The sequence below is a fragment of the Mus caroli genome, chromosome 1 (genome assembly GCF_900094665.2).
Source record: "Mus caroli chromosome 1, CAROLI_EIJ_v1.1, whole genome shotgun sequence".
NCBI lineage: Eukaryota > Metazoa > Chordata > Mammalia > Rodentia > Muridae > Mus > Mus caroli.
The window spans coordinates 115,370,847-115,386,757 of record NC_034570.1 but is presented as its reverse complement, the minus strand read 5'-3'; the positions used below and the strand labels follow the sequence as shown (position 1 = coordinate 115,386,757).

Genomic DNA, 15,911 nt, shown 5'->3' with positions numbered 1-15,911 from the left:
ATGGCTTCTTTGCACTACTAACAGAGTTCACACATTTATCTGCTATTAAGAGCAATTGCCCAGTCGACAGGTTGCTTTGGTGAACAGAACTTTCAGAGATAAAAGATGTTGACAGAGGCAGGCACATTTCTCATTTCTTTGTCAGCTTTAATGGTTCATCTACAGTTTTAAGCTTGAAGTCAGTGCTGTCTTTGGCAGAATATATGCTAAATTTGGAATGATGCAGATAATATCACCATGCATTACCAAGGATGACATGTAAATCCATTAAAAATATCTTAAAATTAAGGGTAAGAGAAGTGGCTGAGTATAAAGTCTATGCCATACAAGTATAAGGAGCTGAATTTGTTCTCCAGAACTTATGAAAAAAATAGACATAGAGATCTCTCAGTGCTTAAGCATCCTGGATTCTTTTCCAGAGGATGAAGTTTTGATTTCCAGAACATAAATAGTGGCTAATAGACATTGGTAGATTTAGTTCCAAGGTATCTGACACCCCTCTTCTGGTATCCATGAACAGTGCGTACAGAGTGTGCACAGAAATATATTTAGGCAAAATATTCACATGCATACACTAAAAACAAATCACTTAAAAACGGCTAGACATGGCAGAATTTGCCTGTAATTCCAGTTCTGGGAAAACAGAGATAGGAGAAACCTTGAGGCTAACTAGGCAGAGTAATTGAAAAGCCTCAAAACAAAAGCAAAAAGTCAAAAGCAAGAAATCATAGATGACAACTGAGGAACTAGAACCTCAGGTCCCAACGGGCTGTATACTCACACACACACACACACACACACACACACACACACACACACACACAGAGGGAGAGAGAGACAGAGACAGGCAGAGACAGAGAGAAATGCAGAGACACAGAGAGACAGAGACAGAGATATGCACATGTGGGGGTTAGGTAGAATAAGAAGACGCATTTCCTAGCTAAAATGTTGCAAAAAAAGCAATAAACATCTTAACTGGCATATTTCATATGTCTTGTGTTTTCCCTAATAGTGTGCCTTAAGATCAATTCTTTACAGAAAACTGTTATTGATTACTCTATTCTTTTTTATTTCAGATTTTTCATTACTCATTTACCGCTTCATATTTGATTTACAACATACACACTGGGTAAGTTCTTTGGTTTTCTACATTTTATGAGCCATTGTCACACTGAGTTGTCACAGATATCAGTTTGTTCATGTGAAAATATTTGCATCTTTTCAAGGGAAGTGTGGGAGTTGAATCCCCCAGAAGTTGAGGACTCAGTGTTGCAGTATGCGGCCTGGGGTGTGCAAGGACAGCAGCTGGTAAGCCTGCTCAACCCCAGACCCTGTCCAGTGAGGCCAAATGTCAAATCTTTACAAAGCTCACTTCCTTGTGTAATTTATCCTGCAATCCTTGATGTGTTCCTCTACATTACTTACCTTTCATGGTTCCCTAAGAATAGGTGAAATAAGGATTGGGAGGTAGCTCAGTAGGTAAAGCACTTGCCAAGTACCATAAGGACCTTGGATTTAACTATTAACTCAGATTGTAGTACCAATTAAAAAGCTGGTTGTGATGGTTTGTAGATACTCACAACCCCAGCACAGGAGGGTCCTTTGAACTTCCTGGCCAGCGGATAGGGCCCACTTAGTTCCATTTCTCTTACAATATACTTTCTAAAACAACGGTGACTGGAAATGACATTCAATTTTGACCTCTGGCTTACCGTACATACATGCATGTACATTCGCTGCTACATGTGTGTGTGTGTGTGTGTGTGTGCCTGAACACACACACACACACACACACACACACACACACACACACAAGAATATAATGAAATGATGTTTAAAACTATTTGCTATTTGTCCAATTTAAAAAGTGCTTAGCAGGCACTGTATGGTCAAAGTTGTAATTAATAATAAAAACAGAACAAATTAGGTTAGGATATTGTCTTACATCTACACAACTCCCCCTACCTACCATTGTCAACTATTTTGCAAAATTTATTTTCAATTTCTATACTCCTAAAGTAGTGGAAACATAAATATTTTACAATTATTTATATATTTATATATGTATTTTGCCATTGTTTTTCATTTGATTGTTTGTTTGTTTGTTTGATTGGTTGGTTAGTTTTGAGATTGGGGCTTGTGTAGCCTAACCTGGTCTTCAACTACCTATGTACACAAGGATGACCTTGATCATCTGATCCTCCTGCCTTTACCTCCTACATGCCAGGATCACAGGCATGTACTACCACATGCCTGTGCATTGATAACTCTGTGAAATCAGAAGACAACTTGTGAGACTCATTTGTCTCCTTCCATTATGTGAGTCTCAAGAGGACCCCCTCTGGTCCTCAGGCTTCAAGGCATGCTCCTTCAGCCTCTAACCTTCTCTAGGTACAAATGATACTAAGTGTTTTACTTTTGTTGTTTTTATTACAGGCATAGAAGATTGTAGGGTTCTCCAAGTTCTATCTATTCCTTACCTAATACACTTGATAATAATATTTTATAAGATTAATTTCAATTTCTATTGAGATGTCTTTTTTTTTACTTATTCTTTTAATTCATGGTAGTTCAGAATTGGTGTTAACATTCAATTGTATTGTTTAGAAGCAAGTCCATACTTTGAATGTGACGTGATTTGCATGCTTTGTGTAATTAATACAAATTTTAGTGAATGTGCTGTGTGGAGTATTGTGTAGATTCACCGTGCTGGATGCTTTTCTCTACTGAGACTGTTAGAGAAATACCCATAATTCTGTCCTTATTCAAGTTCCCTTACTAATAATGTTGGATGTCTGACATCTTTTTTGGGGTACTGACAGTTTTACATGATAGAATTGGACTATGTTTTCAAGAGTAAGGCGATTTAAAAATGACAATTATATCTAAAATATGAAATTGATTTTATGATGATTTAATCAACATGTATTTATTTACAGACCTCAGTATAACCTTTGAAATGTCTTTTAATTGTGTTTAGAAACATCTCTATGTTTTAAAAATTAAAATTGATAGTTCAACATTAGCCAGATGGGCTTGAAGTATGTTTCTTATTTTCTTTGCTCTTCAATGTCTTCATTAATTAAATAAAAACATCTGTACCATCATATCATGATACAAATTTTGAATAATACTTCATTTGCCATAGGCCACTCAACATTGTTGTTTTTAGAAATAATTCATTATAAATTTAATCCATTTATAAATTTAAGTAATCATTTCTAATGCTGCAAGATTTAAAAGGGTGACACTAACAATTTAACAAACAGACTACAGAAAAGTGAATGGTTATTGGATTTTCATTGGATATAAATCATCAAATCTTAAAGTAAAATGTCATTGAGATGGGGTCTATGTCATTGTCAGATCAGGTGACTTGGCCAAGACATTATCCATGGTAATATTTTATATTCACCATTGCTAAAATGAATTCATTTAACTTTGTTTTTAATCATTCTTCATTGACAATGCTATGTCATTTTAAATATCTTTACATTAAAGATATGATTTAAAAAATTTCTATTTGTAAGCCTGAGGAAAATGAAGAAGGAGCAATAAGACTAGCTGGAAGAAAAATATGAGAGCCACATCAATTTTAAGGTCACAGTGTGACACCCAGCAATATTTTAGTATCTGTGTAGAACAGTGCCATGATACATAATCAATATTACTGACATATTTTTATAGTGATTTGGTGGAAGTATTTATTCCCTAAAATGGAAACTGAGAGCTAAGTGTAATGTAAAGTCTCTTTTGAATGAACCTTGGGTCTACTGACCAGCAGGTAGCAAACTAACCCCAGAGATCTTGTCTCTAGATATATATGTAGCAGAAGATTGCCTAGTTGGCCATCATTAGGAGAAGAGGCCCTTGGTCTTGTGAAGATTATATGCCCCAGTACAGTGGAATGCTAGGACCAGGAAGCAGGAGTGGGTGGCTGAGGAGCAGTGCAGGGGAAGTATATAGGGGACTTTCAGGATAGCATTTGAAATATAAATGAAGAAAATATCTAATAAAAAAAAAAGAATACAATGTATTCTCAATATGGATTTACTTTATTTTCTATTTGGCTTATCTTTCTTTTCTTTTTAAAAAGATGCCCTTTGTATTATAATATTTGGTTATGTCTGTCTGTGTGGATACAATCACACATATATGGGTGGAGGTGCGTGCTGAGGCCAGAGGATGCTGCATTTACAGGCAGTCCTGAGTCTCCCAACTCAGCTGCTAAGAACTGAATCCAGAGTGTCTGGAAAGGCAGTGCTCACTCTTAAACGCTGTGCTGTTTCTCTAGCACTTACACTTTTATTTTCTACCTCTCTTCTTTCCACATCACCAAAGTAGAGCTTGGAGGGTCCTCCCAATCATTTCTGTAATTTAATATATTCATTCAGATATAACAGACTCCAAATAATACATGCAATAAGTAATTTAGTTGTTAAATTTTGTTACTTTAAACCTATCAAAGAGTTACTTTACATTATTTAAATTATGTGAGGTTTTAGTGCCAGTAGCTTCATGGTAAGTAAACCAGAGTTCTTAGAAAAATGCTTTTGTAAAACACCAAAATCTTTTATAAAACTTTTGAAAAGAAATCAGTATTTTCCAAGGTTACCCTGTTGTTCATGTAAACATGGATTCAAATAACATAAAAGGCATAGACACACAAAGGCCTAATGATGCATTTTGTATGAGAGGCTTTGTCAATATTTGAGGCTATCAGCAAACTCAGCAATATAATTTCATGACAGATGAGTCAGTGTAATATTTTAATTGGTTATGGATTCAATAAATTAAAAAGTTCTGGGTTGTATACTTCCTTCGGAATAATTAATTTCTGATCCTTGGTTATGCAGAAGAAGAGAAGAGAGGGAGTTATCTGATGTGTGTGATAAAGAGGGCTTACACTGGAGTTTCATTGATTGCCCAGGGTTTTCAGTTGCATTGTGGTGAGAGAAGAAATTTGGAATGTGGCGAAAGAATATGACAATACCTTAGAAGCAGCAAAAGCATTCAATTTCTGGGGAATATGGTGAACACATACAGCACTTTATCTTCAGTGAGTGTTTTATTAGAAGAAATTGCAAGGGAGAAGATTCTGGAAAGAGAGGACATAAGAAGCAACATCATTCTGCCTTCCCACTTAAACAGCCATCACACGAGTGGACATGCAAGTATTCAGATCTCCAAAGTATAAAAGTTTTAACATCCATTAGAATGCTTAGGTATAAAACTGTTGTTAATTTCATTTGATTTCTGCTTTTAGCTGGTCCAAAGACTTCTTCCTTTTGAGTGGCTGGCAGGAGTATATGTGATTTTGGTGTATGCCGGGAGCATGTGAGAGCCATGGTGAGCAATAGCACCTGAAATCCACCTAAGGTAGTTTTATTCTTAGGGCTAAACATTAAATGGATTTCAGGTGCTAGTCCTCAGAATGACTCTCATACTCTTAGTGCTAAAGGCCACTTCAGGTTTGGACTTGCATATACCAGGATAGGTGGCCATCATTTCAAGCTCTTCACCATCACTATTGCAAGTCCTCTGCACTGCCAAGTTAAACTTCTGGAGTATTAAAGAACACTCGACTTTTCAATATTGAGCTATTAGGTTTTGAGGAGAGCCAGCTATTCAGGCTAGTTGTAGAAGACAGGTATTTTAAGAAGCACAGAACACTAATCCAAAAGATTTAGGCCATTGCCTTAAGTGGTGGATTGAATGCTAATGGTCCCCAAAGGCTTACAAGTCTGATACTTGAGCCTAGTTGTTGGGCCTGTGTGAGAACAGCAGGAGGTATGGTCTTTTGGAGGAAGGGTGTAACTTGGGGTGGGCTTTGAGATTTCAAAAGCCAATGTGTTGTGGTTGGAACAATAGCACTTGATAGGATCATATATTTGAATACCTAGTCATCAAAGAGTGGCACTACTTGAGAAGAAATCAAACTTATCACTGGACAACTATCATTAGTACTAAGTTGTGACCTGTTTTGATTCTTCAGATTCAGTGGTTTTGAACCTCAGTTCACGTGTTCTTTTTCATTTTTCTCCATCTTAGTCAAATCCACTAAAAACTAATAGTTTATGGCTCTATTTTAAGTTACTTGGGGGTCAATAATTTTCTCTATTATGCTGGTTCCATTTCTGCTGTTATAATAAAAGCAACTTAAAGAAGAAAGTGTTTATTTTACCATAGGATGCAGAAAGATAGAGTTCAAAATGGTGAAGAAGGTATATCAGGAGTAGGAAGAAGAGAGATGACATTTTGTCTACATCTGGGAAGAATTCAGAGAGAACAGGAATCCCATCCTCCAATAATGTTCTTCCTCCAGCATGGTTTTAGGTCTAAATGTTCCATAACTTCACCAAATAGCATCTCCAAGCAGGAACTATATATTCAAAGATAGGAGCCAGTGAGGGACATGTGTCATTCAGTCCCACTACCTATTTTGCATTTTAATTCTATTCCATTTAACTCTGATTTTAAATGTATTATACATTTTTAGTTGCTAGTTTGGGGGTTAGTTTTCTTAATGGTATTTTAGGTTGAAAAATAGAATTTTTGATCTGAGATTATATTCAACTTTTTTTTTTTAAAAATGGATATTTTATTTGTTTACATTTCAAATGTTATGCCCTTTCCCAGTTTCCCTGCTGCATTCCCCCCGTACCCCATCTCCCCTTACCCTGCTTCTATGAAGGTGCTCACCCACACACCCACTCACTCCCGCCTCACCATCCTAGAATTCCTCTACTACACTGGGACATCAAGTCTTCACAGGACCAAGGGCCTCTCTTCTCACTGATGACAGATAAGTCCCCTTCAGCTCCTTTAGTCATTCCTCTAACTCCTCCATTGGGGTCACTCTGCTCAGTCCAAGGGTTGGCTGTCAGCATCTGCAACTGTATTGATCAGGATCTGGCAAAGCCAGGCAGGAGACAGCTGTATCAGGCTCCTGTTAGTAAGCACTTCTTGGTATCAGCAGTAATATCTGCATGTGGAATGGATCCTCAAGTGGAACAGTCTCTGGATGGCCTTTCCTTCAGTCTCTGTTCCACTCTTTGTCCCTGTATTTCCTTTAGACAGGAGCAAATCTGGGTTAAAATTTTGGAGATGGGTGGGTGGCCCCATTCCTCAACTGGGGGGCCATGCCTAACCTCTGTATATGGTCTCTATAGGTTCTCCCTCCCCATTGTCAAGAATTTCAGCTAATGACATCCCCGAGGGGTCCTGGGAGGCTCTTGCATTCCTGCCTTCTGTGACTTTCTGATTGCTACCTCCAGTTGCCCATCCCCCATTGCTACACCCCTCTGTTCAACTTCCTGACCCTCTGTACATCTCCTCCATCTCCTCCCATTCCTGATTTTGCTCTTTTTCCCCCTCTCCCTCCTCTCTTATTCCCATGCCCCTCCCATACTCTACTTCCCTTGATTATATTGTCCCCCTTCTAAGTAGGTCTGAACCACTCTTTTGTCTTTCTTCCTCTTGAGCTTCACATGGTCCATGGTCCATGAGTTGTATTGTGGGTATTTCATGCTCTTTGTCTCATATCCACTTATCAGTGAGTACATACCATGTGTGTTCTTTTGTGACTCATTTACCTCACTCAGGATGATATTTTCTAGTTGTATACATTTGCCTGTGAATTTCATGAAGTCATTGTTTCTAATAGCTGGATCTGCTAATGAGAAACTTAAGAGCAGGGCTTAATGGCACACAGCTGTAATTCCAGCTCTCGAAAAATAAAACAGAAGGATCAAGTGTTCAAGGTCAACCTGAACTACATACTGACACCATTTTAAGAAAGGTATTAGCTTTTGTTTGATTCCTCAATGAAATTTCAAAGACTATGAGCTTAACAAGAAAAATATACTTTCCTACATTCTAAAGTTTATCAACTAAAACAATGGTGTATGAAAAGTAAGGGAGAGAGGGCTTGGAGTATTGGAAATGGGAGAATAGATGGGAGTAGAGATTACTTGCTTGTTCTTCTTATATGGTGTCCTAAGCTACTGTATTGTTTATGTGACAAAGCAAAATGGCCAAGTTAGCTAATAAAGAAAACATTTAATTTGGGAATTTTAGTTCAAAGGGTTTTTATGACCATCATGGCTGGGAGCAGGGCAATAGGCAGGTATGATACTGGAACAATAGCTGAAAACTTACATTTGATCAACAAGCATGAAGCAGAGAGAGACAGAGACAGAGACAGAGACAGGGACAGAGAAAGAGACAGACAGTGACACATAGAGAGAAACAGAGAGAGACAGAGAGACAGAAAAAGACAGAGACAGAGGATACCACCAAATGGGAATGGTATGGTGTCTTAGTCATTGTTCTATTGCTGTGAAGAGACAGGACAACTCTTGTTTTAGAAAAAGAATTTAACTGGAGCTTGCTGACAGTTTCAGAGGTTTAGTTTATTATCATCATGGAGAAATGCATACACAGGCAGACATGGTGCTGGAGACATACCTGAGAGATATACACCTGGATCCACAAACAGCAGGAAGAGAAGAGGCACTAGGCCTAGCACTACAACACACTTCCTCCAACAAAGGATTGAAATTTCAAACAATTGTAAACTAGATTTGTTGGGTACTGGGAATTGAAACTAGGTCCTCTGGAAAAGAGGCCAGTGCTCTTAATTGCTGAGTCATCTCTCCAGCCCTTGAGTCTTGATTGCTAAAAGACTGCTCCATGGTAGGTGGCACCATTCCTTGTGTTGGGCTCTGAACTCTGTAAGAATGAAAGACTAGCTGGCAACAAGTAACAAGCAGACAGTGTAGCTGTATTCATTTTTTCTACTATTCTTTACTTTGAGTACCTTGTCATCTGGGAAATTATGGACTGTATTTTGGAATTATAAGCCAAATAAAACCTTTCTCACCAAAGGTGCTAGGTCAGGGTATTTTATAACAGTGACAGAAATAAAAGAACTTGAGCTATGGAGGCACTTAAACCAAGAACATCCTGACATGAAATACACATTGTGAGGTGTTCAGAGAGTTCTTAGGGGGAAAATTCCTTGGAAGGTGTACTTTAGTTTTAGATAGCACATACATTTTCATGTTTCTGGACTGGAAAGAGATTCTCAGGTAACAGAAAAAAATAGAAAGGAGGTATATAAACACATACATTATTATTTTGTTAATATATGTGTTTGTGCACATGTATAAACTTGAATGCACAGGAAAATATAAACCCTGAGTATTGGTCCCTGAGTTTTGTTTATCTTTCTGTCTGTCTGTCTGCTTGCCAATCATCTCTGTCTCTGTCTCTGTCTGTCTCTCTCTATATATACATATATACACATATACATATACACATATGTACATATGTACATATGTACATATATACACATGTACATATACACATATGTACATATGTACATATATACATATATACATATACACCTATATACATATACACGTATACACATATACACATATACACGTATACACGTATACATGTATACACATATACACACGTATACACGTATGCACATATACACACGTATACACGTATACACGTATACACGTATACATACATAGTTATAAATATATAGTTATATATATAAAACTATGTATTTATTCATTATGTATCATCTATCTATCTATCTATCTGTCTATCTATCTATCTATCTATCTATCTATCTATCTATCTACCTATCTATTTTGAGGCATCATCTCTCACTGACCTGGACCTCACCAAGTAGCCTAGACTGATTATATAGCAAGCCCTTAGGGAACCTCCTCTTTCTCTATCCTGAACACTGCTGTTACCACTACCATGCTGAGGTCTGTATATGAGTGCTGAGGATTGAACTCAGATTCTGCTGCTCCAGAACCTTACTGAGTAAACATCACCCTAGCTCTTTGTTAAGATGCTGAATAGGAGAATATGGTAACTTTGATCTACCCCTGCCCAATGTGAGAGGACGAAAAAGAACCAAACTGAGTAATTAATATGAGACATTTCTTCAAATTGACACCAGATGTAACTGCCATGGCAAGTGAAAGCATTTTATGTAATTTTCAATAAACCATTGGGTTACTTAGAAATAATGAAGCAAGTGAAATAATCATGTTTTTTTATTTGGTTTCCTACCACACACTGCCAGATCTCTGGCCTCTCTTATTATATTCTGTCCCTCATATGAATTCGATAGTAAATTGAAGGTGTTTCAGCAATGTAGATTTTAGACTTATAAATCAAGGTCATAGTCATTAAAGTGCATGCATACTTTGCATAGCTGCCACTAAGGATGTCATTTAGATGGGGCAACCATGTAAATGATAACTATGAACATTTAATACCAGATCTTTCCACATCATTTTAAGTGTTGCATAACTGTTATTCTTGCAACTGACTATACAAGGTTCTTGCATAATGATGTCAAGACTGGGGCAGTCAGCTGTCTAAACAATAACATAAGAATATGTTTTGTAAGATGAAATCTTTTATTATATGCAGTTCCTGGGGTGAAAAGATCTCAATTTGGAGCAATTCAGCACTTTAATAAGTTAGTAGGTTTTGAGAAATGACATGCAGAGGACTCCTTGAAGGACCCATTGTCTGCATCAGTGTCACAATCCATTCCCCAGGAACAGCTCCATGTGTCATTTTAACTGGGAGCTTCTTTCCAACAAGGAAAATATAACTGAAGATATGTGTACTTAATGATGTCATTGATATGTCTCAGCCCTTTGTCATCTTTTCAATTTCTTCTCAGAATACAGAAAAAAGGATTTAGTTATGACATTGATGTGGGGAGAGCAGTGGGGAGGAGACTCAAACCAAACAAAGCACAAATGACAAATGTCATCTCCAAGTCAACAGGTTCATATACTAAAAGAGAGAGCACTACAAGGAGGGAGGACATTCTATCCACAAGAAGAAAAGCAACCAAATAGAGGAGGAAGGAGGCATGGAGAAAGCATGTCAGAGAGAAGAAGAGTGAAAGTGTACAAACTGCAATAACATTATGACATTTCAATTATAATTAAGTATGTAGGAGTGTTCTTGCCAGTATGTATATGTATCACATGCATGATTACTGTCTGAAGAGCCCTGTATAGGACATCATGTCTCATGGAAGTCTAGTTACAAGCTTCTGTGTGAGTGCTGGATATCAAACCCGTGTCCTCTCTAAGAGAAACGTGTGCTCTAAAGTTCTTGAACCCTCCCTGATACCTTCAGGGTCACTCAAGAGAATATTTTCTAGTCTCCAAAAATTTGTGTTGTTTCTGTAGTTTATCTTATCACTGATTTCTAGTTTAATTGCACTAGAACTGATAAGACACAAAAGAATATTTGTGCCTTTAATATTTGGTAAGACTTGTCTCGAGAGGCATATTGTATTTTGCCTTGGAGCAGCTTCCATCAGATGCTGAGAAGAACATAGATTTTGGCTCTGTTGGCTGAGATGTTCTGTAGATATCTTTTAAGACTATCTTATCTTTGGTGTAGTTTAGTGCTGAGGCTTCCTTATCGATTTTCAGTTTGAATGACAGATCTAGAGATAAGAGTGTTCTAGAAAATCATCCACTATTTTTGTATCATTATCTATCTGACCTATTATGTGCACTACTAATTATTTATGATAGAAAACATATAAAAATTACATGGGAAAATATACAAAATGGGAATTTAAAAGTAAACATATTCTGAAATTTATAAATTAATGATATTAGCTAATAATGTAAATATTTATTTTGGGGAGATATAATGTGAGAAGGTAAATGAAGTTACAAAGAATTTGATAAATACAGCCAAAATGAAATAACTGGTACTTAGAGAAGCCAATACCCCAAGAAATTAAAGAAAGAGGACAAAACAACAAACAAAACCCAATGCAACCTGTCTCCTCAAGATTCAGATTATACAGCGTTTTTCTTGTCTGTTGGACAAATTTCATTAAATATGAGAGAATTGAAATCACACAGCATGTGCTCTACAATCATAAGTGAATTAAATTAGAATCCCAAACCATCAATTGTATATGCGCACATTTTTACTGAGCTAAAAATATACTAGGCAAAAGAATATCTGCCTAGCCAAGTGTGGTGACTCACAGCTCTAGTCCCAGTATTGGGTGTGGTGGGGTAGGACTGAGGCAGTAGGTCTACTGTCAGTTTATGATATGATATTATCATATATATATATATATATATATATATATATGTAATAAAGTCAGTCAAGGCTACAGAGTAAAACTGTCTCAAAAACAAAACAAAATATCCAAATTAAATAATGCATTATACAGAAATTTCAAGCCCAGTTGATATATGTTATGTATGTTTACAAATATATAACAAGAATTTAAGATATAATAGAACTATGAGTATAATATCAAAACATAAATACAACATTTCTTCTTGATAAACAGTTGTTGTTTTTTTGTTGTTGTTTTTTAGATAGCAAATGAATTCAGAGATCTGCCTGGCTTTGTGCCTTTGTAAGCACAGACAATAAACTAACTGGCTGGGATCTTTCTCTGCAATCAATATTTCCCAAATATTTTTATCTCTTTTCATAATATCTGGCTTTTACTATAGATGCCCTTGTCTACACATATATATGTATTAACTGATGCTTTCATAGTTCTTTCCCACAGCCTTAAGGGCTGTCCTGAAGGCCACAGTGTTTAGCATTTTTGCTAAGGACTTAAGCACTCCCTAGCCGCCAGGCCTCATGCTGTTCTGATTATCATTAAGTCATTAATTTTTGCAGAAAGGATATTCACTAATAACCTTAGCAGGGAAAATATTTCCCAACGGAGGAACATTAAGAAAAGTAAAGAGTATAGAGATAGAGATAGAGATAGAGATAGAGATAGAGATAGAGATAGAGATAGATAGATACAGATACAGATACAGATACAGATACAGATACAGATGATAGATGATAGATGATAGATATAGATATAGATATAGATATAGATATAGATATAGATATAGATATAGATATAGATATAGATATAGATATAGATATAGATATAGATATAGATATNTATAGATATAGATATAGATATGTGTGTGTGTGTGTGTGTGTGTGTGTGTGTGTGTGTGTGTGCGTGTGTGTGTGTGTGTGTGTGTGGCTCAGGCCCATCAACAGTCAACCTTCATGGAGGCCTACACCCTGCTGACTGTATACCAGGGGAAGGAATCATGTCACATCATCCCTTCCATGAACATGCAGATCTCAGCAATGTACATGAATATCATTCTGCATATGTTTGGCAGCAAAAGGGTAACATCTGGAATCTTCAGCTTCACCTAATTTAGAGGCAGAGTTGCTCACTAAACCTGGAATTCACCAATTTGGCTAGACCAGCTGTCCACTGAAACCTAGTGATCCTCCTATCTCTGCCTTTCAAGCCCTGGAATTACAGACATAGGTTTTTGTGTTTGGTATAATATATGTATGTGCTGTGAGTCTAATATAGATCCCATGATTTTTTTTAGTAATAATTTCAAGGATGGAACCACCTCTACAACATAAGAGTTGTTGGTTTATTATTTTTAGTGTGACTTCAAAAATCAATTTTCTTTCTATTCTGCATCCCTAATTTCACATCCACTCTTTTTTATTAGATATTTTTCTCATTTACATTTCAAATGCTATTTTATATACATAAAACATTTAGAAAAAATTAATAGGGCATGTTTGGAATTGCTAAGCCAACTGGGATGAGAACACAGATCAATAACATGTATTCTGAAGAACAACAAGAGGTTTAAGAATAAGAACTAGTCTGGCAACAGTAGAAAGCTGAAGCATATGTAACATATAACTGGAGATTGTGCCAGAACCCATGGTAAAACCATAGCAAGCATTTCTAACTCAGTGATGGTGAAGGTGAAAGAGGAAGTAGAGCCAGTGAATGCCTGAAGCTCACTGGCCCATTAGCTTAGCCTACTTAGCAAAGGAGGTGAATGTGAGATCTTGACTCTTTAGGAATATTAGGAATGAGTATAGGAATATTAGTAACTGAGGAATGATACCAAAGATTATCTTGTAATTTCACACTTACAGTATGCACACATGTACCCTACTAATTATTGTATCTTCATAAACACATGCTTGCTGTCTCTCACTTTCTCTCTGTACACAGACACACAAAAAATCATCTATACTTTACACATATACATCACATATTCATGTCCCAGAAAAATGCTAATATGGTTTTGCAGAATCTTTAACGTGATATAGATAATAATTATTATCATAAATGTGCCACTATTATAGTAGACAACTATGAATTTTCAATACTTCCACATTTTGCTTGAGTTTAATTTATTGATACAGGGTTCTTCAGATTGTAAGCTTCCTGGAAAACATTAGGTTATGTAGTTAAAAAGAAAAAAAAAGACTACTGAGAATTTAGGGTATGTTTTAGATATGGTAATTTTGTCTAACAATAGATAGTCATAAATCCGTAAATTATTTCTTATTTTTGTTATTCCCAATACATTTGAAGAGCTGAAGCAACATGTGAAAGGTCTTCCTAAAAGATTAATGATGTAAAATCATTTCAGCTTTTTCTACAGTTCTATGAACTTTTGAAGAATTGAGAGTTTTTTGTTCTTATTCATAATACTTAAGTTGTATTCTCTTGGTAGACAATCTAGTTTTAATTATGCAGCTAATAAAATATTTATTAAGTAATTCAGTGTTCCTGATACCCAGTGTTACATTCAATGGTCATGACCTTTAAGAATTTAGCTAATAAATATAGAAATTATTCCCTATAAAGAAATAAACCCAGCACTTGAAACTTAAAAAAAAAAAAGTTTGTTTTTAGAATCTGTAATGTGTTTCTCACTCTGTAGAATTCAGCTGGAATTAAAGAATCACTGACATACTTACAGTCTGGCATCAAGAATGAGGGAATTACTCAGTGGGGAAGAACTCTTGCTGTGCAAGCATGAGAACTTGGGTTTGAATTCCCAGTACCTATGTAAGAAGTGTGGCTCTACTAATCTGTGACAACATTGCTGGTATGGGTGGTGTGGAGAAAGGAGGGCCACTGGGGCTGGCTGTCTAATGTCTAGTTCTTGTGTCAGTGACAGACCCTGCCGTAAAGGAATATAGTGAAAAGTGATTAAAAAAAAAAGAACATGTAGCATCCTCCTCTGGCCTCTGCTTGTGCACATGGGCATTAGCATGAAACCATGTGTGTGCATGCACACACACACAGAGAGAGAGAGAGAGAGAGAGAGAGAGAGAGAGAGAGAGAGAGAGAGAGAGAGAGAGGTGTTTTTTCACATGGTAGCAGGTAAATGACAATGGGCTTATTCTTTTAAGGTGGAAATAGTAGTTTTTTCTTTTGAAGTCAGTTTCTATTTTCCAGTTTGGTTGAGTATAGATCTTTAAAGTGTGATTTTATGATTTTTCTGGATTTCCTCAGTGTCTTGTTATTTCCCTCTTTCATATCTAATTTTGTTAGTTTCTCTCTCTCTCTCTCTCTCTCTCTCTCTCTCTCTCTCTCTCTCTCTCTCTGTGTGTGTGTGTGTGTGTGTGTGTGTGACTTTAGTTAATTTGGCAAATGGTTTATCAGTCTTACTGATTTTCTCAAAGAATCAAGTCTTGGTTTAGTTTCTTTGTTTTTGTGATCCTTTCTGTTGTTCTTTCTTTTTTTCTTCCATTCTTTCTTTCTTTTTACTCTTTTTTTCTAGAGCTTTCAGGTATGCTATTATGTTACTAATACTGTATCTTCCCTCAAAAACTGTGTGTGTGTGTATGTGTGTGTGTGTATGTGTGTGCAAATAGCCTACAATTTGGCCTATTAGAACCATTTTTTTTTTATTTTTAATATTTTATTACGTATTTTCCTCAATTACATTTCCAATGCTATCCCAAAAGTCCCCCATACCCCCCCCCCACTTCCCTACCCACCCATTCCCATTCTT

General features: G+C 36.4%; 1 protein-coding gene across 4 annotated transcripts in view; it reads left to right on the top strand.

The window, feature by feature from the left end:
* Dpp10 (dipeptidyl peptidase like 10) overlaps positions 1 to 15,911 on the top strand; it is a 1,458,922-nt gene that overhangs the window by 1,306,805 nt on the left and 136,206 nt on the right. For all 4 annotated transcript variants that reach the window (XM_021165015.2, XM_021164934.2, XM_029476885.1 and 1 more), the window contains exons 6-7: positions 1,077 to 1,129; positions 1,227 to 1,308. In XM_021165015.2, the coding sequence (XP_021020674.1) occupies positions 1,077 to 1,129; positions 1,227 to 1,308 (135 nt within the window). The remainder of the gene's footprint in view (positions 1 to 1,076; positions 1,130 to 1,226; positions 1,309 to 15,911) is intronic.